The sequence below is a fragment of the Nipponia nippon genome, unplaced genomic scaffold (assembly GCF_047370975.1).
Source record: "Nipponia nippon isolate SJK-2023a ecotype South Korea unplaced genomic scaffold, ASM4737097v1 scaffold_23, whole genome shotgun sequence".
Classification (NCBI taxonomy): domain Eukaryota; kingdom Metazoa; phylum Chordata; class Aves; order Pelecaniformes; family Threskiornithidae; genus Nipponia; species Nipponia nippon.
Window position 1 is genome coordinate 7331445 of NW_028262340.1, and position 25268 is coordinate 7356712.

The 25268-nt window shown below is 56.7% G+C and overlaps 1 protein-coding gene across 1 annotated transcript in view; it reads right to left on the reverse strand.

The window, feature by feature from the left end:
• Positions 1-24961, reverse strand: part of RUNX3 (RUNX family transcription factor 3) — a 41110-nt gene extending 16149 nt beyond the window's left edge. Inside the window, exons 1-4 of the mRNA XM_087761050.1 lie at positions 24333-24961; positions 23271-23427; positions 18578-18682; positions 12-176 (exon numbers count right to left, since the gene is read on the reverse strand). Coding sequence (XP_087617176.1) covers positions 12-176; positions 18578-18682; positions 23271-23427; positions 24333-24593 — 688 coding nt within the window. The 5' untranslated portion in view covers positions 24594-24961. The remainder of the gene's footprint in view (positions 1-11; positions 177-18577; positions 18683-23270; positions 23428-24332) is intronic.
• Positions 24962-25268: the final 307 nt, after the last annotated feature.

Genomic DNA, 25268 nt, shown 5'->3' on the forward strand with positions numbered 1-25268 from the left:
CAGCCAGTTACCTTGTATTGGAGTCTGAGCCTGGGACCCAAAGTGGCTTGGGGTGCTGAGGGATCCGCGGGGGTTGGGTGTTGTTGGGGTGACTCTCATGGACTGGCGCAGCCGTTCCAGCTCCCCGTAGCGGTCGGTGAAGGGTTTGGCTTGGTCTTCTAGCTTTTGTCTGTGCCCTGGAACATGATAAGAGAGTCTGATATCTAATCAGTTACCCTTTGGCTAGAGCGCCCTGGTTAAACACAAAGTCAGCGCAGCCTCCATCTTCGCGGTTTGCTATTATTCGCACGGGGAGTGCGTGGCGGCCCCGGCGGAGATCGGCTCCCCGGGGGCTTTGCATGGCACACGCACGCGGGAAGAGCTCGCGGTTCAGACAGACGAAGCCTGCTGAAGAGGGGACACAGACTGACCCATGCGGGAGGCCCCAGATCGCCCGGCAAGTCAGCGTTCATCAAGAAGCGGGACGTGGGCGCCAGGGTCAGGATGCCCTGTGCCGTGCCCGAGCGACCAGCCCTCACTCGCTCCGAACAAGGAGGGGAGACGCGTGCAAGGCAGGAGAAACCCCATCTCCTGGCAGGGTGGTGATTGAGGAACCAGCAAAGGAAACATTGAATTTTAGGTATTTTCTACAGAGTTTGCTCGGTGCACAAAGAATAAACTCTGGTCTTACTCCAGCCGCCTCCCCAGCTCTGCCCACCCAGCGGGGCCAGAGCCAAGCAGGGCTGGAGAGGGTGCAGGAGGAGAGAAGGGAGCAGCCTGCCCACGGCACCGCACCTTGGCCATCTCACTTTGCTGCTTTCTGTTCCTCTTTTCCTACCCGTAAAATGGGGAGACTATTCACCTACCTCCCCCAGGCAGGGCAGCAACTAATGAGCGTTTGTAAAGCACTCCCAGCTCCTTAGGTAGCAGCTGCTGGAACAGGGCAATAATTATTAAATTTATGCTAATTGTCCCGAGGCAAGAGGCGCATGAAATACACTTGATACATAACTTTCGCATTTTACTATATTAATCATCGCCGAACAGCTTCACTCTCTCTGGGCCGGATTCCAGTCTCAGTTACACCCGCACAAAGCTGGAGGGACTCCAGAGAAGCTGAAGCTACTTCAGTTTTACATCAGTGCCGGGTTCAGACCTCGGATTCTCCTCGCTCTTTACCTGCCGCAGCAGACGGCCATGCAGCACCCCCAGCTCTCTGCACCTGTCAGGCAAGGACCTTCCCAAGGTGGCAAACGCCTTACCCCAGCGTAATCGGGAGCAGAGCTCGGGGGCACTGGAGGTGTGCAGGCACGCCGGGGAGCTAGGAGAGGAGCTGGGAAGAAACCCTTCTGCAGCTCTTCTGAGAGCTGAGCCTTATCAGATCCAGCCCTATGGCCAACATCCACCAAGCCAAGCTCAGTTCTCGGTGGCTTGTAAGAAAAGCGATGCACTTGCAACGTGAAAAACGCAGCCACCTCTTGTTCGCACCCCCCTTCCCTCCCCCCTTCACATCTGCGTGGCGTGAGCTCGGTGTCAATTTATAGCCAAGTCACAGAAAGTCCCCAGACTTCCCCCTCTTTAAATCTGATGTCTGATATCTTCTGATCTTGCATTTGCTTGGCTCGCCGCGCTCAGGCTGCGCTTGCCAGGCTGTCTGCAGAGACGCCGGACAGCTTGGACGGGAGGGGAGAGCACCGACTCCGGAGGGGACCTCGTGCTCCCAGCTGAGCTCCCTGCCACGGCAGCGCTCCACAGGGGTCCCGACAGCAAACCGCCCCAGCCGCAGTTTTTGAGGGGCTTTCACCCTCCTCTGGGAGCTCCGCATCCAGGCCAGCCCCACCATCCCACCCCCCGCTATAATCCCAGGCTCCCGCGTGTGTAAAAGTCCGAACTGCACAAAAACGTGCTGATGCCAGAGAGCGAAACTCAGTAAGGACGAACTCCCAGCAGAAAGCAAAACCCAGCGGTATTTTGAAAATGTATTTTCCCTGCTGCGTGAAGTAAACCAAGGAAACCTCAAATCAACACCATAAACGATCTCTTCTAATCTCTGTGCGTCCCTAGACCTCGGGCATCTCTGCGTTATCTGAGGGCCTTCGGAGACGTGAGCAGCATCCGTCACACGGTATTGGTGCTTTCCCCAAGGGGCAAAGTGTGCGCAGTGAGGTGTCTTGTTTTGGTCCACATTTTATTATTTCAGTATACATTTGAGCACAGAAGAAGAAAAATAGGTTTACGTTTTTCCTTTCAGCAGTTTTCTCAGGCAGAGCCTAGCAGAGAAGCCAAAAGAACTTCAAAGATCAAAAGTTCCACAGAAATTTAATGGAAATTAAATTCTCTGCCTCTATCTCAGCTGAAACCCTATCCTGCGGTAGTATCTGGCATGTGACGGAGAAAATCCTGAAAAATAAATCAAGTGACCTCTATGCTGATATTGTGTTTGAAGATTATTCAGCCGTACAACTTAACTGAGGGCTTCATGTGGCTGCATCATGCTGCGCTGTGGTCGCCCCGGTCCCCATGCTGTCTGAGCGCGGGCACAGCCCCGTGGGGTTTTTAAGCCTCAAGTAAATAGCAGTGCTGTACTTACACCCTCTAAAAGGGGCTGGTTTGTGGGGAGACCCAGCAATTACCAGCACAACCCCCAAAAGCCTAAAACTGTCCCGATAAAAAGAAAGTAGAAAACTTGAGGCAAATATAAGGCAAGGCAAACACAGGGGCTCATTTAGGAGTGAAATCCCAGAGCTGCGGTGGGATCAGGACCCTTCCCGGCTCTCCTAGACCCTCTCCGGTTCGTATGCCACCCCATCGATACGGGTGGGACCGGGCAGCACTAAACTGTAGGAAACAAGGCAGTGCATGAGTTAAACCCCGCAGCGCGGGCCGCCAGCCCTGCTGGGTGCAGGCTGTCTCCCCAGGACTTCCTGCCACTTGTCACTTAGAGCTGGGGACGTCAGACTTTGTCACGCAAGAGAGAATCGCTATTAATGGGTTTCTTTCATCAGAACAACCTGAGCTTTTTAATTTCTGCAGCGGTTGGCTTCATTAAAAGCCCTTCCCCATCTGCCCACAGCTGTCATGGAGAGGAAACCAATGCCGTCAAGCGAACAATAGCTCATACCTTAGAGAAGAGGAAGGTGGTTTCTAGCTTAACCCAAGGACTGACTCAAAGCCTCCTGAAGCCAGTGGGCGGATTTTCAATTGACTTCAAACAGCTCCAGACCTCATCCCAAGAAATCTGTCTGAGAAGTCTTCATCACCCCGACCTGTGAATTTTTGGGGCATGAAACCTGCTGTTGGGTTGGAGGTTTTGCACAGCGTTTCCAGCTGTGCTAGCACTGGCTTGCAGGTCAATATTTATGGAAACAACAGTCCTTAGCACTAGAAAATGATGGCAGCTACTGACCTTAGGCACTTCTTGTCAACAGCGCGAGGGTTTTAACGCTGGATCGGGTTTCCGAATCAGTTAACTCCAATATTGAACATGACATGATGTAAACATTGACAGATCACCTACGATCCTGATGTAATAACAAGATCTGTATCAGCATATCAAACAAACGATCCCATTGAACACCTCCCAGCTGGAAGAGCCGACGTGAATTTGACACTTTAGGCCAGTAATAAGAAGCATACTGGAAGTTTTGGGTGTTTTCTTGGAATGCAGACAGCGAAACAGTGTGTGCCGCACTGGAGCTCAGGCCCTCAAAGCTATGATTTAACGACATGCTTTCTGCATTAAAACATTTCAAAGACCAAACAGACCCTGCTCTTCCTTCTAGGAGTGTGCAACCTGACGTGGCTTCCAAGCTGGGACCTGGATGGGGTTTCCAGGCTGGGGGGGTGGCCATGGTGTTCACCAAAAGCAGCTTATTTCCACAGATTACTGAGATGCAGAATATAAAGTTGATCAAAGGTAGAAAGGGGCTCCAGGAATTTCATGGCTTGAGTGATACCAAAATCTCAGAGCTGGCAGATTTGATTTGAAAAAACACCCTCCGGGGTGCCTGGGGGTCGCGGTCCCCTGATTTAGCTGTGTTTAGATGCATATGGGGTTGCTGTCGGGAGAGGCAAGGAGCTGCACAGCCTGCTCTCTGCCCTCGGCGGGCTGGAGTGTGGGTGTCACGTCCATCCCCGTCCCCTGCCGTAGCCTCATGCTACCAACGGACGGGAGAGCAGATGGTGGGAAGTGGCTTGGCCCTCCCCAGGCGCCTTGCTGCGAAACACTGGCGGCAAGCTGGAGCGAAGGAAACGCGGAGCGTTTCAGCTCGGAGCGGGGATGTTCATTAACACACACATTTGCAGATCATTTCCTTAGCTCCACTGAGGAGGAGACAAGAACCAGGAGACGGTAGTGTGGGCTGGGGCAGCAGCTCGAGCCGAGCCATCAGTGGCCGCAGAGGCCCCCGCTCGTCCACCACAAAAGCAAGGCTCCAAGCACCCCACCGGCAAGCTCCCCCCCTCCTTCACCCAAGGCTCTGCTCAAATACGACCAGCCAAACTCCACGGCTTAGCCGAGAAGGAGCTCACCAGGAGCAGCCTGTGCAGCCATGCCGCACACAGCCCAGTGGCTTAGTCTCTACACGTCTGTGAGAATGGACCACAAGAAAGCGATCAGCAGTGGATAAAACTCCGGCTCAATGCGCAAAACACCTTTCAAATCCCTCTTGTAGCCCTCAAAATAGGTACTTCAGAGAGACACGCCAATCCTCTACAGAGGGTTGAATTTTTTCCCAGTCTGAGTCTCGGCTAGACTATCAAGTCCCAGCATGTGCTCCAGAAACAAGCCACATGTGAAACGCCTGTGTTATGGGAACAGCAGGCCTGTCCCTTACAGCAGATGTTGGGGTGGTTTCATCTTTGCACACCTATAACAGAAGACATGAACATCCCTCAGGTCTTCCCTGGAAACCCACCTCCGGCTCGAGATCCGCCATGGGAAATTCCTGGCCAAGAAGAATTTGGTGGAGCCCCATGGCCAGCGAAAGAGGGAGGGGAGGACAGCGTGGAGACGGGAACCAGGCTGCCCGCGGTGCCGGCAGCTGGACGGGACTCAAACATGACGTCTCCACGGAGGAGGATGGAGATCTCCGCTGAGCTCCGGTGAGCAGCAGCAGCCGGCAAGTGCCAGCGCTACTTCAGCCCACTTCTAAAGCTGAAGCCCAGAAGTTCACAGGAGGGAGCGGGAGGAAAATGTTAGAAGGAACTGTCTCTTCTGCTGCCGAACAAAGTCAAGCACAGATAACTCATTATTCACATGTTTGAAGTTGGCCTGCTTACGCCATTTGGAAAGAGAATCAGTCACGGCGAGGCTTTGCTTTGGTTTCCTCTGGCTTTCGTGAGACACTACCGCTACTGTCTTTCTCCAGCTTGGAGAGAAAGGGGAGTGTGTCGCAATGCGCCTCGGCTCGCATGTCCTGGCAGAGGATTTACACCGACTTGAACAACGAAAGGAAAATAATATTTAAGGGGGTGGGGGAGAGAATTAAAAAAAAAAAAAAAAAAAAAAAAAAAAAGGCTGCTAATTTATAAAGCTTTTTTAGCTGGTGGTGGTCTGAGATGAATTGGCTGCCTCTAAAAGGATGAAAATAAATATCCCTCTTTTTGAAGGAAATAGGCTGGCTCCCGGCCAGCTGGCAGGAGGCACAGAGATATGTTGCATTTACAGTAGGTTTTTTACTGTCTGAAGCTCCAGCAGCGGGAGAGATGCTCGTTTTAGGCAGCCTGGTATTGATTAGCTGGCTTCGCAAGCCCCTCATCTCCTCTCACTTACGGGTTAGTCCCTCGGCTTTGCCTCTGCCTCCCTCCCTGCCCACCCTGCGACGGGAGGCCTTCCAAGCAGGGCAGCTTCTGATAAATCCCGTCGTGGCCTTTTATTACACTGGGAGACCCCAAAACTGGAAGGAAAACAAAGCAGGGCATTAATTCAGATATTCAAAGAGAAATCTAGGGTAGCACTTCCAAAAGCTCCCGAGATGCAAGAGCCGTGGCCCACGTTCAAATCAAAAGGAACATCACACCCAAATTTCCAGGCAACTTCAGCACAAATCCCTGAAGGACACGGGCTCCCCGTTCCCAGGGTTTCAGCAGGGAGACTGAGCCTTTCTGGATTTGCGAAAGTATTTAAAGCACTTTACAGCGCAGGTAAAGCTGGGGGCATTCTCAGCAGCAGACTGGGTAAAATCCCTCGGGTTTAAGCATTTAGCCCACTCGTGCCTTGCTGAAAATGCCTGCAAGTGCTTGCCTGCATCCTCCATTCTTAAAGACCTCTGAAAATCTGGCTCTGAGACTGCAGAGTGAATTAGGTGGTTTTTAAAAGTTTTGATTTGCAGATCTGAAATTTTCACCCTGTGTGTCACAAACTATCAGATCGGTGCACATCCGCGGGAAATACAGCACCTTTCGTAACAGGGTGCAAACCCACCGGCCTCGCTGACTTCTCTGCAGTTGCTCCCACTTCCAGGAAGGCAAAATTCATTTATGGGCTGCGATCCAGTTCTCAGGGAATTAGGCAAAACCCCCGATTCAAAACTTTCAAAGCTGGGCACTTGGGAGGAAGCAGACAGATCTCAAGTACATCCAGCTGGTATTGCCTCAGCCACGTCTGAGATCAGATTTTCAACTGCATATATTAGCTGTCACTACGTAGATCAGTGGAATGATGCCAGTTTACAGTGAGTTAATGCCTGCTATCTAGCAACTTGAAATGGGACCTGCGTGGTACCAGTATAGCTGGTTTTTCCCAGTTAATAACCTGTTCCATTAGGGCAAGCACATCAAATTCCTTTGGGTGACACTGGTTAAGGATTCTCTGCCCAGGATGGGGAGGACCATCTGCTGGGTTCAGACCTGTGCAAGGAATGTGCCGTGGTACAGCTAATGGATACGAGATGCATCTGGCGCTGCGGGGCCGCGCGGCAGCCGACTGCACGCAGCAGCTTTTTGCCAGCCGGTCCCGTGCTCCCGGTAACACGGCGCAACCCAGATCAGACCCAAACTTTCCCAAGGTTTGAGGATGCTGAGTGCTGGGTTTCCCCTTTGCCCTAGGACAGAGCTGGAGCCGAGCCCTGACATTTGAATGTTAATATCCCCCGATCCCAGCACTGAGCTCCAAGCTCCGTCTCCAGAGACCGGCTGGTATGTCGGGTAATTACAGCTCGCGCCGCGCTTTGCCAGCACGCACAGCGCAACGCTGTAAAGCAAGAGCCCCAGAGCAACGCTACCTGCATGGCACCCTTAATCCTCTCTGCAACGCTGCTCCTCCGAAGCCGAGAAAGCCGAGCTGCGCATGGGCTGTGTGCAGGCAGGGGAGCTGCACCGGGCCCGTGGCTGCCTGCTCCCGCGTGTGGTTTTGGGATGTGCTCGGCTGGGAAGCCCCACGCGGGGAGGCACGGCAGCACGGGGCTTGGCCGCTCAGCGTTTCCCGCTGCCGTCATCCTCGGTGCAGGGGCTCGGAGGCTGAGACGGGCACCAGGGCCGCTCTCCACTTGCTGGGTCCCTCTTCTTCCCTCCCCTCTCTCCCCCTCTCCCACTACAGTGCGTAAATTCACTGGAAAGAGTAAGATAAAATAATGCAAAATCATGTCTAAGCACCTTCCGCTGCAGGATATGATTTATCTCTGGCTGATTGCAGAACAGGTGACTGGTCGCCAGCAGCGGAAGAGAAGGGTCTTAGGAACTAAATTTCATCTCGCTCTGAGTCAAATCCCCTTCCTCCCTCCGCCACATCATTAAAGCGATTGGTTGCGCTGATAAGCCCTTTCGAGAGGGAGAAACGAGACGTGTCCTGCCCTGACATCTGATGTGATCTTGCGGTTTTGTTTGATAGTTCTGGTCCTTTAGCTGTTGTCTTCCCTGAAACAAAACTTGCCTTTTAGCATTGACTTTTTTTTTTTTCCTCTTTTCCAGTCCCTGACCCTTCGCACTGTCCTCCTGAGCTCGCAATCCCGCCCGAGGGAAGCGGGGCTGCGTTGCATTAATAACCCTGCAACACGCAGTCCCAGCTACAGCTCAATAAATCCTCACCGACGACAACCTCCACAGACGTGCAGTGCTCCCGCGTCACCTGCTGCCCAGCGGGGCATTAGATCCACTTTACAAATGGGTAAACTGAGGCACGGGGCAAAGCACTGCCCCTTTGCGAAGGAGCGAAGCTCACCAACAGCCTCGCTGCAATGCTCCCGAATACTCCGTTTTAGTGCCGACGTGGCCGTCACCTGCACCCTGCCCCAGCCCGCTCGTCCCTTTGCACAGCTCCCTCCGGGCCGTGCCGCTGGACCCCGCAGGAATTTCTTTGGCTCTGTACAGCACCTGGCACAACTCGCCCCCGCGCACGGCCTCGGAACACCGCCGACATCCTTCTGCGAGAGGCCGTCAATGAAACGTAATTCTCCAAACATCCCCATCCACCAGAGGATCCTTCTGCTCCGGTTTAATCTCCTCCAAACGCGCTATCAATGCCCACTTCTCCAAATGCCCGCTTCTCCAGTTACGATTTATTTTCCAAGCAAGAGCAGGTATGCCTCTTCTACCCCAGCTGAGAATCGTGCCCTGGGGTTTTCAAAAGCAGGAGGCGTTGCAACCAATTTCAACAAAGATTTCTTTGTACAATGTGCATAAAAATAATTTCCCTGTTCCGACTCCCAATACTGCTTTGCTTAGAAAACATTGGTCATTTTTAAGTGAAATGATTTTGAAGTTATTATGCGCCAGGTGATTATAAAAGGAGAAGTGGAATTTACTGTATGTGGCAAATAAAATAATTAGAGGAGTGAATTTACTGGAGCCCACGTAATTTTGGTTGCTCGATTAATACTTCTTTTGAGGCCGGGATTACAGCCTCGAGCTGTAGCACCAAAGGCCCAGGCGATGCAAACCCATTGCTTTGAGTGCGGCTGGGCAACCCTTGTCCCCGCTCGGCTCTGCCGGGGGAAGGCTCTGCAAGCCCCCGGGCGTCCCTCGGGATGTCCCCGTGCCCTGCCGAGGGCTGAGCGGGTCCCACGTGGGGCTGGGGGTCTCGCACAGCCTGACCCACAGAAACCCAGTGCCGGGCTGCTCCTCTCCCCCAGGGATTTTTATCCAGCCCGCCCAGAGCTGAGCCCTGACTCCCCCTCGCCTCGTCTCTATAGGATCAGACCCCGAAGGGGTTAACTGGATAGCAATGCCTATAAGAAATTAAAGGAGGAGGTAGTTTAACATAATTGCTTGCGATGCATGTATCAACAGCGGTCCCGAACTGCCTCTGCAAGAAAACAATGCCCTGGACGGTCTCGGCAGATACCAAAGGGTGCAAATCTCCCCTCTGGGATCAAAACACATTAGTGATGGGAATACAAACAGAGAAACCCTCCTGCGCAGCAAGTACCGATCTGCAAGGGCTCCTGCGTGAACTCGGGAGCCCGGAGCCGGCGTCTCCTCATCCCTCCCCAAGCTGGGGGCCGGCTGCTGCCCCACTGCCTGCGGGCCTCCTCCGTGCTCCCAGAGATGCGGGTTCAACCGCATCCTTTGCCTCCCGCCCGGCTGCTCGCTGCCAAGGCCCCAGGTAACGGGGCCTTAGGGAGATCTTTAAGGGCTCTGGCAGCGGGAGGGTGAGAGCCGGCGGCACATAGTGCCCCACGCGAGCTGCTGGTGGGGTGAGCAGTGATGGCACCCGTGCCACGCCGTCCTCCCAGCCCCTCGCCCCAGCTGGCGTTTGCTTTTCATTTGCGTCCATCCAAAGAGCAAACGGGACAGGGAAGGGTGGGATGGAGCTGGATGGTCTCCATGCAGGAGGCATGGGGTGGTCTGGGCTCTCGGGCACCCTCCACGGAAGCGTCCCATCCGAGGCAGCAGCCCCAACAGCAGCCAGGGGACAGCAGAGAAAACACCAATAAAACTAGCAGATTGAAATACGTTTCATTCCCACCGAGGATTTCTCATGCCTGCCTTGTTTCAGGACACCCCAAAAAGCCTACACCCCATCCAAAGCCCTTTCGCTCCTCCGGGTAGGACCCTCTGCGGGGCTGGAGAGGTGCGGGGAGAAGCAGAGACCAGAGACCCGCCAGCTCTGCACAGGCTCCGTCCTCCAAAACCAGAGGCGGGAGCCCGGCCGGGATTAGCCTGATGCCCCCGGGCAGCATCACCCGCTCCGTGCCCAAGGGCCACCGCAGGGAGCACCGTGGCGGGTCCCCTGCCAGCGACAGCAATGCTGGAGCTCCCGGGCGGCCGTACGGAGCCCGCAGCGTTGCTTCAAATGTCCTTCTCAGACAGCTGCAGCATGTCCAGAGCTGCGAGTTCATAGGGAAGCGGGAAAGTGTCACTCAGGATTTCCTCCTCTTCCTCCCCAGGGAAGGGGACAGGTCTCAAGAAGTGGGAAATCCGCATATTTTAAGCGCCGCATTTTAAATTAGAACAGATTATAGGAGCTTTACATTGACAAATAACTGTCCAGGAAGTGGTGAGGTCATTTATTTATTTAAATGATCTTGTTGGTTTGATTGATTTAGTAGTCTTTTTTTTTTTTTTTTTTCTTATTTTTCCTTTTTCTTCACCGTTTTTCTCCCCCCCCCCCCCCATTCCCGGACGAACTGGGAAATGTCTGTGTATTTATATCTAGCTAAGGACAAGTAGGGGAATAAAACAAAAGACCCTAATAATACCCAAAACTATCACCCCACGGGAGCACATCAGCAATGAGCCTGCTTTTAATTATGGAAACATCTCAAGTTCAAGTTCTGCGCATCCCCACAAGGAAGCCTTTTTGCCAAGATAAAGATCTGAAATCGTACAATACTGGCACGACGCAGCCCCCGTCCTGGGTCTCCATTCGAGCTTCTGAGAAGCACAAGACCCTGTAATAGTTTATTATCTCTTCTCCAAGCACTTGCCAAGCCCGTATCGAATCTCCGAGGGTAAAAGGCGCGGCAAACACGGGGCGTCACCGCCCTGGGCACACTGCAGACCGTGGGGTCCCAAAATTGCCCGTAGCAATACGGGATCATTTTGCCCTCGCTCCTCTTTGGCTCCCATCCCGTAACCCCGTCCAACTGCCCCTCTTCCTCATCGGCAGCTATTTCAGGCTGTCCCTCGCTGACCCTCCTCCGTGTCTGCCGCTCGGTAGATCCCAGTTTCCCTGGGTCCCAGGAATGGGAAAGCTACAGATTTTATTTCACCATCCAGAGTCATGAAGCTGGCATCCCGGCGGGCCACGCTGCATCACCCCAAGCCTCCCCGCAGCGCGCCCGACCCTGCCAGGTCCCTGTCTCTTCTCAAAGTTGCTTTGAATCATAACAAAACCTTTTTTTCCCCGTGTGGAGGAAGGACGGTGTGGATTTACACAAATCCCCCCACTCCAAGTGACAAAGCATCCCGAGACTGGCTGGCCAAAATCCCCACGGGGCTGGGGGGCAAGCGACAGCTTTGCCGTGGGGTTCCCGGCATCGGCCCCGCTCCCTGAGAGCGGCTCTGCCTTCCCCAACGTGCCGGCAATGTCTCCTCCACGAAGCACGGTGTTCGGCGGGGCCGGGATGGGATGGGTGAATTTATGGACCATTGAAGTTAATTATGCAAGCCCCGTGCAGCCACTTTTCTCGAAGGTAATGGGAACATTTCTGCTTTGTCTCTCTCTCCTGTTTTCCCCCAAAATGGTGTGAATGAGGGAAGCCCTAAAGAGATGCTCGTTGTTACAAGCAATTACCAAGGAGCCCAAAATCCTGCCAGAAACCATCAATGCTTTTAAAGACATTACAACCCAAAAGTTAGCAAGGAAATAACCAACTCTGCAATACATTAAACACATCATTTTGTACTTTTGATGGCATTTAAGCCATTAAGGCATGAAAATACGATACTGCTAAAGGAATCAAGTTTGCACAGGGCTGCTGTACCCCAGGAAAAACAAACAGGAGCCTGGAAGCGCCACGGGGAAGCTCCCACCGCCGAAACCCCCCAAATCCGAGCCCTGCTGCCAGCGAGCGCGGAGGGGCTGACTCAGCTCTTTGGCCTCACCCAGCCACGGCACAGCCCCGGCTCTGGGCAGGCTGCCTTCGCCTCCGAACAACACATCCCCGCCGCGCTCGGGGGCTGCGGGGCAGCGGCGCTGGTCTGGGGGTCGAGCCCAGCGCCGAGCAGAGAGGGCGGCGGGGAGGGACCGGCTCCATGCATGCAACCGTCCGAATTAAAGCACTGAAGCTCCCTAACGCAGCCCAAGGCGAATGTAAATCCCAAGGTGAATGCAAATCCTGGGTACTTGGCCTCCCACCCCCCTGCCCAAAATCTGCGGGTCAAACTGGGCAGGATGGGAGGCTCGAATGAGAGCAGCACCATCTCATAGGGGATGCCTAGCGATTTCTAGTTGTTAGCATCACGTTGGGGCCTCTACAGAGGTTATTCTGATTAACGGGGGGAATATTGCACCTCTTTTCCCTTCCCTGAGTAAAACAGGTTTCAGTTTTGCTATTTCTGGCCGCAAATCTCAGACTCATCTGCAGCCACGAGGGATGGGAAAAGTGGCAGGGGGATCGCTTGCCTTGCTAGCACGGTCCTGCGCATCCTTTGTCTCCCTAGCCTCAAACTGGAGCATCCCCTAGGAATAAAAGGAAAAAAAAAAAAACCCACAGCACAGACTCCTCTGAACTCAAGAAAAATGGATTCAGATGCACCTTAAATTAAAAAAAAAAAAAAAAAGTGAGAAAGGCTTTTTCAGGGTGGTTTGCGGACACGCCGGGGCTGGGGGAGCCGGGCCGGCGAGGTGCTGGGCGTGGGATGAGAACCTAGATGGAGGCGGCGAGATAGGGGGTGCGGGCAGCGGTGCCGAGGTGTGTCCAGGCTGGCGGGTCCGACCAGCACGGGGTGGTTCAGGGCGCTGCTTTTATCAGCGCGGCTTCGAGATGGAGAGAGAAGCCACGGCGAGGTGTGTGTCATCCCGGTAAGTGCTGATACAACCCTTTCTCCTCCCCGGCTGCCACCTGGGCAGCACAAGTGCTTGCTGGAAGAAATGCCCTTCCAGCGGGGCTGGGGGCACCCGGGGCACGGGCCCCCTCCTCCCGCAGCCCCCCCAGCACCCCGCTGTTAACAGTGGCAAAGCCCTCTTCAGGCTAGATTTACAGACAGGATTTTTCCCCCTTTACAGTCAATCTTTCTCCCAGTTTTTTTGCTTTTCTGCCCCATATTGAAGCCAAGGGCCCCCAATGCACGGGGTGCTCAAGGGCAAGCAGCACCCAAGCCGCAGCCTTGCACCCACTGGCCGCCAGCACCCCAGGGACACAGATGCCACTAACACCTTGCACAGGCACGGGCAAGGGGGTTTCCACTCTCTGCAGATCCCAAACTCTTCATTTCCCATCTGAGAGCGTGGGGCTGGGCTGCGGCTGTGGCTGATGTCGTGCACGGGGGGCAGGTGGGGAGGGAAACCCTCACCCAGCTGAGGCTCTCGAAAATATGAAAGCAAAAAGCAGCGGTTCTTGGAAACGACTCAGAGCCGTGGGAGGTGAGAAGCCTTTCCACCCACCGGCTACGTGCCGCGCGAGGGGGGAGCGAGTGCTCGCAGCGAGCTGGGCTGGCGGCTGCCAGGCTGTCCCCTCCGGGGTGGCACCGCTCCCGGCATGGCCCCGTAGCTCCCTCCCCAGGGACATGGCGGGGAAGAAGCCTTTTGGGGAGGAAAAATGGCCACAGAGGGGATTTGTGCCTGTGCAGGATGGGGCCCAGTTAGAAAAACCCTGCAGGGACAAGATGGTAGGAGAGGGGATATGAAATGGTCTTGCCTGGCTGGGGGGAGCCCAGCCACAAGCCCCCTCCTCCTCCCGGTCCGAGCCAGCGGACGCTGCAGGATGGGGAACGCGCTCCTGGCACTTACTGTGGTCACACCAAGCAGGGACACGACCAAAAGCACCACATCTCTGACGTGCACACCCCAAACAAGCAGGGCGGGGGACACCAACAACCAGCACCAGCCCCTCTGCCAGCATTCGCACTGCCGTGTGCCCGAGGGGGCAGCGACGGGGGACACGGGGACCCTCCCGCCCTCGCTCTTCAGGTGTGGAAACCCAAGCTACAGCCCTCCCTTCCTCACCCTCCATTTCATCATTCATCGAATTGTTTAGGTTGGAAAAGACCTTTAAGATCATCAAGTCCAACTGTAATTCAGCCCAGGACAGGAGAAAATTAAACTGCAAGAGCAGGGAGGTCTGCGCTGCCGGGGGAGGGCTGCAGCCCCCAGCACCCCGCTCCAGCACCCCGCTCCCTCCCCTCCTCGCCTTCTTTGTTGAGGGGGGCAAGAAAAACAGCTCCATTCACCCAAAACTACGCAGCATTAAACCTCAGAAAGCAACTTTACCCTCAAAGCGGTCCAAGCCCTCGCCATGCAAGCGGAGAGGGCCCCGCGCATCCCGGCGCGGCTGCCTTGCACCCCTTCCCACCTCCCCGGCACATGGGGCTGCGGTACGCTCACAGCCGGGGGGTGGTTTGTACCCCAGGCGAGCACGGCTGGGTGTGGACGTGCTTCTCCACAAGGGTTACGGTGGGCGATGAAGCCCTCTTGGTCTCCCTTTCCTCCTCAACACAGTGACCGGGACAGCAGGGATGGGGTGGAAATCAGAAACAAGGGGTTAAGGGCAAAAGGGATTTAGAAAGCGGGGAGAGAGGTTAAAGACGACTGAATGGCAGCAAGAAAAAAGTCAAAGGGGGGGGGGGGAAGGCATTTAAAGGCAAAAAAAGGCTTTGCACAAGAGTTCCCAGGAGATGGGCAGAAAGGGGCTGGCGCTGCAAGGGGGAGCTGGGAGGAGGAGAGCAGAAGTGCCAGCAGCGCCGGTGCGAGCGGTGGGAAGGGAAGGGCGAGGGAAGGCGGCCAGCAGGTGGGTGTGATGGGGGAGGCCCTGGAGATGCTCCCATTTACCCAGGAACAGACTAAACAGCCCTGTATAGCTTCCAGCTATTCATTTTTCCACGTTCTGCCTCTTGTGGATTATTTTGCAAGCAGCTGTGGATGCGAGAGGGCTTTGCAGCAGGGCTGCAGCTCGGCCGCGTCGGGCTCTTGCTAAAGAGCTGCAGAGAAGGGGGGAAAAAAGAAGGAAATTCCACAGGAAGTTAAAATATTTTATTACTTCCTGTTTGTACAAAGTATGTCAACACTTGGCACCCGCTGCGCCATTTGTTTAGAGCTAAGGTGTCAACTTGAAAAAATGCCCTTTTTCGCTCCAGATCTAACCCAGAAAGAGCCTGAGCACAAGAAAAAAAATATCTCAGAGCGAGCGGGGCACTCGGCCGGAGCCTGCGGGATGCTCGGGGACCGCAGCAGAGCAGCCGGGACGGTGGTCCGACCAAAGCCACCGCCATCAGCAGCCCCACGCCGGCCCCGGCGCTTGGCTGTGGGTCCTTCAAGCGAGCAGGAGCCTCCGGCACTGCGGGCCAGCTCTCCCGGTCCCCCCGGCCAGGCTCCGGCCCCGCGAGGGGCTCTGGCCGTCACCCGCTTCCCTGCGATTTCTCGCCCAACTCGACTCAATTTCAGCCTCCTCAGAAGTTTTTCTGGGCGCAGCTCTAGTTAAAAGGCTCGCTCAAGGGCTGAGATGAAGCGATGGGGCAGGGGTGGAAGATGAATGGGATGCTCAGAGGTGGGGCGTGGAGCCCAGCCGCGTTTCTGACCCCAAAACCCCACGAGAACGTTCGCTGGAGGAATTTCGCCGCATCTGAGAAGACGATGCCCAGGGCTTTCCCAGGATACCAAGACAAATGGGCAATTCTTTCCACATTAAGGGTGCTTTTCTGCCCGCTCACACCAGCCCCTCCCCAGCCCCACATCCCGCCTCCAGCCCCGGCCACCGCGGATCCTGCGCAACAGCGTCCCTCACGTTTGCACCACTGCAGCCAAGAAGGGGAAAAAACCCACATTTTTTGTGGACACACATATATATATGCACATATATACACACGTAGATGTATTTACATATATATATATATGTTAAAAAGTATATATAATAAATATACACACACAAAAACTGCAATTCCTGCTGGCAGCTCTCACCTCCCGAAGCCAAGCAGGGAAGGCAGCGCGAGGCAGCGCGTTGGGCCGAAGGCGGTTACTACCGGGGCCGTACCGGCTCGGACGGACAGACGGCCAGCCCGGCGGGTGCCGGCGCACCGAAGGGTGCTATGCCGGAGAGCCACCCAGTGGCAGGCTAACCGGGAAAACCACGCCGGCTTTCCACGAGCAAGCTGGGATGGTTTTGCAGCCGGTATTTCCACACCGAGGGTTTCTGCAGAGGACTGCAGGGAGGGAAGGGCAAAGGGCATTATTTAATTATTCTTTTTAATTTCAGGTTCATTAGAAAATGCAAACCAAAGTATGGCAAAGAAAAGGGTTTTTTTTAAAATTTTTTTCTTCCAGTGCAAGACTGGATTTTCATCAATCCTGAATTTAAGCCCCAGGGTCAAACTGGGAAGCAAAATACGACCTTTGCTGCCAACAAATCTACGATCATCTCAAAAAAATCCCCCCAAAATCACAACTTGGGTCTAAACTCCTTAGATCAGCAATTTATGGGCTGTGGGGGTGCAGGGATGGGGGAGAGATCGGCCTTTGGGGTCCACACAAGGCAAAGGCACGAGCAGCAAATAAACACCACACAGACCTCCCTAAGGAGCCTACACCTCCGGCACAAACGTTTCGGGGTCTGCAAATCAGGGGAAAAAAAAAAAAGAGGCAGAAAACTGCTGACCTTGCAGCCCGGGCGGGCGTCCCAGGGAGGGCATCCCTCGGGCACGCCAAGCCAGGGCCAGGGCAAGCCGCTCCAGCCTCCGCTTTTGCCTAATTATGCCAAACGGAGGCACGGCCCCAACCCAAACAGCGCGGGGCCAACGTGCCCACGGCTCAGCCCCCCACCTCCCCGCCTGGCTACGAAGCCATATCAGAAAATTTAAATTAAAGATCGGGAGCGATCGGCCGAGATGTTGAAATTCAGGAGGAGCGGGTATGATTCAGCGGGGGTTTGGCGAGCGCTGGCTATCGGTGAAGTCAGAGCAAACCAAACGCTAAGAGTAGTAACTATCTCACCTTGTATTATTATTTATGTATTCCTGATTATTATTATTATTACTAGAAAGGCGATCTGATGCAGAAGATAAGGGGCTGAGCCAGGAGTCAGGAGACCCGGTTTCTATTCCTGACCTGGAAGAGTTGTGAAATTCCTTGCCCGAGCCCTGCCTGCCTTCCCCTCCCAGCCGCGGGCTCAGCCCGTTCCCGGTGTCTGCAGCACCCACCACGACCCACGTTTGCTCGCTGCCGCAGCCCCACAACAGGGACCTGCCTTGTGTTTCTGGCTTAAAAGAAAAAAAAAAAAAGAACCAAACCAACAGCATTGCATCGTCTGGACGCCGGCTTTGCAAATCCAGCCCGCCAGCTTGACAGGCTCCGTAAAGCCTCTCGTGCTCCAAAATAAAAATCAAGGGGGAAGAAAATCCAGCAAACCCCAATGCAAACAAAACCCCCTCGCCGAGGTAACAGCCTCCACCTGGCCTGACATCAAAGGGCACCGATGGCCCAACGACAGCATCAACAGAAAATATTTTCTAAAGCATATTTAGAAGGATCAAACCGCTTCCCTTCAATCTGGGCACTGACAGCTTTACACGCAAAGGGAACAAACTCTGCCTTATGGTCCCTGTGGCGGTGCTGAGCGAGCAGGAAGGCGAAGCCGGGGCAAAAAGCCGGAGACGGAGGCCCCGGGGACGAGGTCCCGCCGCAGAGGGGGTCCCACAGAGCAAATAATACTCATGGCAGAAGGAAACTCCTCCAGCCGACGGCTCCGGAGCATTTCCCCGCGCTCCTCGCATCACGGGAGATGCCAAGGTGAGCTGAAAGCAGCCCGACGCCGAAAACCAGCCCAGCGAGGACGATTTGCAGCCGCCTTTGCAAAGAGTCACCCTCAACCAAGAGGCACCGTCCTGCATCCAGGAGAGCCTAGTCGATCAAAACAGAAAGACATTTCTGCGGTTGAATCGTCTCTTTGGTTTTCTCAAGCAACGCAGCCCCCGGCCGTGGGCGCTGCCAGCCGGAGCCTTTGACAACCCGAAAGCGAAACCACCGCTAACCAAAAGGGGAAGGTGCTCTCCGAGCTCTCCTGGGCCCGTGCGGACAGACAGGCAAATACAAGCACGGCGCGGAGGAAACCTGCAAACATTTTTAGTTTAAAAATCAGCAAGTCAGCCTCCGAAGCGGGCACAGCGTCTCTGGCTTTGTAACCCCTCAGAAATGCCCTGCGCGCCGCCAGATTCGAGTCCTGTGGATTTTTGCCGACGAAGCCCAAAGCATTTTCCCTACATCCCAACCACCACGAGGACGGGGGCTGTAAAACCACCCCTCCACGATGGGATGCAAGCAGCAGGCAGGGCCACACGCCTGCGTGCGGAGAGAATAAAAGCAGCCAAGCCGTGCCCGCCGCAGCGCGCGCTCTCGGGCTCGCTCGGCCACGCCAGCGCCGTCTCATTACCTCTGCGCGCTGCGAACGCCGCCCGCCCCGCCGGGCTTTGCCCAGCCGCAGAGGCATCCTGCATCCTTCGGCCCCGGGGAGCTCGGCCCCCTGCGCCCCCCGCGCTCCTCGGTGCATGCCAAATAAAACCCATCACTTACTGCGTGGCTCCCGGGGTCCGTCTACGGTGACTTTAATGGCTCGGTGATAGGTAGCGACTTGGGTGGGGTTGGTGAAGACGGTGATCGTCAGGGTAAAGCTTTTTCCTAAGGAGGGTGGGCGGAAAAAAAAAAAAGCCATGAAAAATGAGGATATTCACATGGGTTCAGCTCTTATGGGAGCGAAAGGCTCCTGCTGGAGCAAGCTCAGACACAAATATCCACATCCACCGAACTCCAACACACACATCATTTAATTTTATGAGACATTATTGCCGAGACACAAAGCTCGGCCGGCTCCCGCTGGGGTTCAGCTGGCTGCAGCAGAGAGAGGCCTGGACCCGGTTCAGAGCGGGAGCCAGGACCTTCCTGGATGGAAAAGTCACTTGTCCCCCCCTCCCCTGCCCTGTCCTGTCCCCCCATCGACCCCTCCACCCACAGCCACTTCCTGGTGCCTTCCCACTCGGATGCTTCCCCTTTTCCCATGGGAATCCAGCCCCGAAATGTGGCGCTGGATGCAGGACCCCCTCCGCGAGGGATGGATTTGGGTCCTGGCGCCCATGGGATGCTCCTGCGGGAGCAAGCTGGTGAGATGGCATCAGCCTGCAGGCGATGGGTGCTGGTGGTTGCGGGGGAAGCCTGCCGGCTTTGGCCCCGTGGATGCTCCCACACCAGGGCGTCTGGAGGGGAGCTGCCCAGGGCTCCCGGCCGTATGGGCACCCGCAGCCCGCGCACGGGGGCCAGAGCCAGAAACTGGAAACTGCAAAATGGGAACTGAATCCCTCCAGCTCTGGCCACCAGAAGTGGCCATCAGAGAGCTGGCCCTGCCGGCTGCGGGGACGGTCCCCCTCTCCCAGCCCTGGCCAGGGAGCGGGAACCCGCTGCTGGGAAAGCGTTCGGGTACCATCACAGGGGCTGTCAGGGATGCTTTTGTAGCACTGAGCTTGGCACCTTTCTTAAAAAAAACAGAGAAAAGGGGTAAAGCAGCGAAAAGCTCTTGGGAGCCCAATTTTGCAAGAAGACAACAGTCACGCCTCGCCCCAGCAGAACAGGTTTCCATCTGCAGCCCGGAAACACCTTTGGCTTCATGGAGGGTGTTATCACACCTGCACCCTAGTACCACCCTGCTCTCCCCTCCCAGCACCCACCCCGACCCCAGACCCATTCACCTCCTGCAGCCCTGGCATCTTCATCCCAGCCCCTCTGCCCTCTCCTTGCCCGATCCCGGCTGCCATCGCCATCACCCCCAGCCGATGGGGAGGCGGCGGGAGAGCGGAGGCCTTTCCCGCGGACGGGGGACACCCGCCGTGCACCGGCCTCCACGGGGAAGGGCCTCCGCTCTCCCGCCGCCTCCCCAGATTCGGGAGTCCCTTGGGTAAAGGAGGGATTTTGCACATGCAAGGGAACAAACCGCTCTAACCAACCCCCCGAGAGCAATCACCGTCCGATTTCAAAGGTATTGAGTATTTCGGAGGTATAAACCCCAGCAGGAATCAGGCTGGAAATGCCCGTGTAATAGCCCTTAGCTCCTCCAGCCTTCATTTCACAAAGAAATGCAGTAAGAAACCACCTTCTTTCCCTTTTCCCCTAAAGGGCTTAGGGGTTCTCAGATCCCGACCATCATCTATCTGCAGGGTTGGACCTGAGAATATCTATAGCAAAACAAAACAGTATTTATACAGCTAGAAGGAAAAAAGAATAAACGGAAAAATGAAATTATCTCCTCCGGAGAACATCCTGCAATTATCCCAGGTGGGAGAGTTTCGCTCCGGGAACGGCAGGGAGGGGGGAAACGCTGGCTTTAAAGCAGACAGCAAACATCAATCCATGCCCTACCTCAGCTTTCAGAACAGGACTAAACACTGCGCGAGCCTTCAGCTCATGTTCTGCACAAAAAGGAATTTTTTTTTTTTTTTTTTTTTTAGCCTCCCAAATACAATTTGAATCCTCGGTGAAACGGTGGCGCTGAGAACCTGCCGGGCAGAGCCGCTGCCGCAGCCTGCGAAGCGTGGAGGCTGCCGGCCGCCTGCGCGGCCACGGGAAGCACGGCCAGCGCTGAGCATTCCTTGGCAAAACGGTTACAGAACCGGGGTGCGGGGACGGGGGCTACTGTGAGCAATTATTTAGGAAATGTCACGGGAGGGGAGCAGGCAGCGTGCAGGCGAGCTGGGCTTGCGAGCCACAAAACCCTCCCGCACGCCCAGGGAGCTGAGCCCAGCAGCTCCATGCCCGGCTCCCCCACTTACTGCTGCATCTGGGTTGTTTTTTTTTTTTTGTATTTTAGTTTTATTTTTTTATTGTCCATGTGCAATAACTTCCCTGCATTTCGGTTCCCCCCTCGGCCCGCTGCAGACACGAACACCTCTCCGGGGAGGACGGCCGCAGCGCGGAGCCGTCCGGGCCATTTTTACTTCTCTTAACAGCTCTCAAAAATCCTCCCATGAATCGAAAATGACAATTATTACTCAGCATCATTTTTACTCATTTCCCGCCTTCTCGGGAAGCCGGGCTGAGGTTACTCATTCCCACCGTGCCCCAGCCCCGGTTTGCCGGCTGCGGGGGGCTGGATCCCAGCTGCCGGGTGGGTTTGGGAGCACCCACGGCTCTGGGGGGTGCTCCGGGGATATTCCAGCCGGGAGAGCGGGCGGGGGGCGCAGCGGGCACCGCAGCACCCCGTTGGCCTTGGCTTTCATTTTATACGGTGCCATCTGAGCAGAAAAGGGTGGTTTTTTTTTTTTTTAGACTGAAGCAGAGAGGGGAGCTGGTCCTTCCCCCCTGCCTTTGTCCTGCACACGGGGGGGGAGCGGGGGGGTAAGGACCGGCTCTTCCCAGCTCACAGTGCCGGGGAGCGACCCCAGACACGTTAATACTAAAAATACCCACTTCTGAGCCATTTCAAGTCGTTTTGAAAACGAGAGCCTCGCTGCTTCTGATTTTAGAGGGCCCCCGCAGGCCGGCACAGGCAGGGGCCGTCGGCGGAGGCCGATGGGGCGCGTTCACGGGCGGCCGCGTCCCCGCGTCCCATCGCCACGAACACCGGCGCACGCAGAGCTCCGCTCCACCGAGCGGTTCCGCAGCAAACGCGGATTCCTGCCGGAATAAACAAAACCGGCCCCGGGCTCCCAGAGGTTACGCCGAAGACGGGAAAGCAACTGCGGCACCCAGAATAAAAATTCAATAGCAACGATTTTTCACGCTAAAGAGGTCCGAAAGAGCCCCTTGCCGGGAAAGCCCGGCCGTACCCGGGGAACGAAGCACAGGCTCCACGCTGCGAGAAACCCCCCTGTGCCGCCCTCACGCCGGCCCCGGGGGGGGTTATTCCTCTGCAAACGTTACAAAGCCTCATCCCACAAGATTATATTAAAAAAAAAATAAATAAATCAGCACTTGAGTTACGCTCCTCGTGCCGAAGCCTGTTAGAGGCAGCGGAGGTGTTTCCACTGCTGCAATGAGTATTTGCCAGGACTCTGCCCGAGGAAGGAGACCATGAACTACTGTTAATTCTGGGCTCGGGACTGCAGAGGAGGAAAGTTAATAATGAATTCAAGAGTCAAGCTGAGATTGGGTTGCATTCAGTTTGGAAATTTGTGTAAGGAGGATAAAAAAAAACAAAAAAACAGAAAGAGCCTAAGAGAATAATTGATTACAGAAATGAAAGCTTAATTCATAAAAGAAAAACATTTTCCATCCATCAACCTGCAACCAGTTAAGTGGAGTTTTAAAGAAACTGCAACATGGAGAAGGAGCCAACAGGAAAAAGGAAATGTATGAAAGAATGTAAACTATTCAAGTTTCATAAAGAGGAACAAGTAAACAGTTATTACATGCAAATAATTCCTAACATCACTGCTTTTAATTAATGCAGAGAAGTCAAAATGTATCCGACACCGCGTGGATACATTCGAAGCCTTTGAGAAAATGCTGCCGTATGGCCATTAAAATATAGTATTCTTATTTTTGTTTAAGTGAACAATTAAGGCTTCGGTCCGCAGTGTTACTGGTGATGAAAAGCTGAATTTCTGTTCGCCCGGAGCTCAGGTGCCGGGGGCGGGGGGGGGGGGCAGCCCCGTTCCCGTCCCGATTCGTTTTGAAAAAGCCAGCAGCGGGATCCCTTTGGAGCTAAAGGACAGAGCCAGCCTCTACGGGCAGAAAATAACATTTCTGCCCCGCTCTTCCATGCAACAAACGTGGAGAAAACGAGGCAACCTCCCCCCGAAAGCAGCCGCGGCTCCGCGCCCGCCTCCCGCACCTCCCGGCCGCAACGAGCGCTCGGCGCCGCGCCGGGCCCCGCGGGGGAGTTTTACCCTCAACGCCCCGTTTGCCCCGTTTCCAAAGGAGCCGCCGGTGGGGTCACCGCCCTGAGCGCCCCCCGCCGAGGGGCCGCCCCCAGCCCCGGGCACCGGTGCGGGCTGGGGCTGCGGGGCCGAGCGGGGCCGCGGCGGGGTCGGGTCCTGCGCCGCCCTGTCCCGACATATCGGCGCCCCGGGACGAGCGGGGCCCAGCCGCTCCCGCACCCCTCCCCGGCCCCGCTTCGGGGCCGGGGGGCTCCCCCCTGCCCGCAAGCCCGCGGCGACGAAACCACCGGCCCACGAGAAATGCGCCGTTAAAAATAAAATAAAACTAAACCTTTTCTTTTTTCCCCTCTTAAAAAAAAAAGCGAAATAAAAAGGCCAACCATTTCCTAGCCGGTACCTACCCCTGCCGCTTCTCCCAACAAATCTGAGGTCGTTAAACCTTGCTACTTGGTTTTTCATCACGGCGGAGGCGTTGCGGAGCTCCGCCGAGTAGTTTTCGTCGTTCCCCGCCATCACCGTGACCACCGTCCCATCGGGGACATCGCCGAGGGCTACGACCTAGGGCAGGACGAGAGGGTTTTTAGGCTAAAATTTTCTGCGATGGGAGCTAACCTGCCCTGCGGTTTCCCCCCTAAACCCCCCAAACCCAAAGCAAAACCAAAAGCAACCCGTGCCCCCGAGGAAAGCTGGAAAACCCGGGGGGGAAGGGGAAAATGGGCTCAAAAAGGGGGCTCAAAGGGGTTCCGCGGGGCGGGGAGGGGGGGTCGGGCCGCCCCGGCCCCGCCGGGGGGAATCGCGCTTTTATTTTGTTTGATTCGGGGGGAAAAAAAACCCAAAAAGCGCTGCCGAGCGCGGGGCGGCCGCTGCCCGGGCCCCGGAGCTCCGCGCCCGGCCCGGGGGAGGCGGCGAGCTCCCGGTGCCGGGCCAAGCGGGGCAACCCGGTCTGCAGCCCCCCGGGCTCCGCCGCGTCCCGCCCGGCTCCCCCGCCTCTCCTCCCGCCGGGCTTTGGCTTCGCTCGCTGCCCCAAGCCCCGGGCCCCGGCCCGGGGGGCCCCGTCGGAGCGGAGCCGGGCGGCCGCGGGGAGCCGGGGCAGCGCAGCCCGGTGCCGGTGCTTCAGCTCTGCGCCGCCTTTTTGCAGATTAGATCTCCCCTGCCTGCCTCCCTCTCTCCCTCTCCCAGGAAGGTAATTAACCTCCACTCTCATTAAACTTCAAAGTTGCCTGAGAGCTCCTAACTGTACGGAATATCTACGATGCTGTGACCGCGGGGCAATGCGGAGACTTGATTAAAAATAATAAACCGCGCTCCCGTGGAGGTGATGTCAGGAGCGAGTTACAGCGAAAGGGGCGGAGGGAAAGAGGCGAGCGGGTCGGGGCGGAGGGCGAGCCCGGGGCCGAGCCGGTCCCCCCGAGCCGCCGGGGCTACCTGCCCGGCCGCAGCGCGCCCCGCAGCCCCCGGCTTACCTTGAAGGCGACGGGCAGCGTCTTGTTGCACCTCCAGTGGGACGGCAGCACCGAGCACAAGAAGTTGGGGCTGTCGGTGCGCACCAGCTCGCCGGCGTGGTCGGCCAGTACATCCACGACGGAGCGGACCTCGGGGCGAGCCCGGGCGCCCGGTGCGGGGGCCCCCAGCGCCCCGCTGTTCTCGCCCATCTTACCGCAGGGGAAGGCCGTGGAGGGGGGTGTGAAGCGCCTGCTGGTGCTCGGGTCTACGGGAATACGCATCACAACGGCGGGCGTCAGGGAGCCGCCGCGGCCGGGGGGGACGAGGAGGGGCCCGGCGGGGCCCGGCGCCCACCGCTCGGCTGCGGCGGGGCTCGGCGGCGGCAGGCGGCGGGGGCAGCAGCGGCGGCCGGGCCCCGCGCTGCCTCGCTCCGTCCCGGCAGACCGCCGTCCTCGGCGGGGCGGCGCGGGGAACGCAGTACGGGTCGGTCGCTCCCGCCCGGTTCCGGGGCTCGTTCCCGGCGGTTTCGCTGCGGTCCCCTCCGCCCCGCCCGGGGAAAGGCGGCGCGGAGCCCCGGCAGAGCCACGTCGCGGCCGGGCGCCCTGGGCTGCAGGCGGGTCCCCTCCGCCGGGCGGCCCCGAATCCGGCTCCAAGTGTCAGCCGCGCCGCCCGGTACCGTATTTACTGCCGGCCCCGGGGGGGCGGGCCGCGCCCTGACGGACGGGGCGCCGCGCCAATGGGGAACCCGCAGGTGCCCTTGTCCCCGCCCACCCCCCGGTTCCCGCGGGGCGAGGGGGCGTGGCCGCCAACAAGAGGGCGTGGCGTTCGCGGAGGAGGCGTGGCCTCTGGTGAATGGGCGTGGCCTCGGGAGCCCGGCGGGGCGGGCGCACGTCGGGGCCGCGGTGGCTTCTCGCCGCCGCCGCCGCCGCAGGGTTTTGGGGTGAGATGGGGCCGGT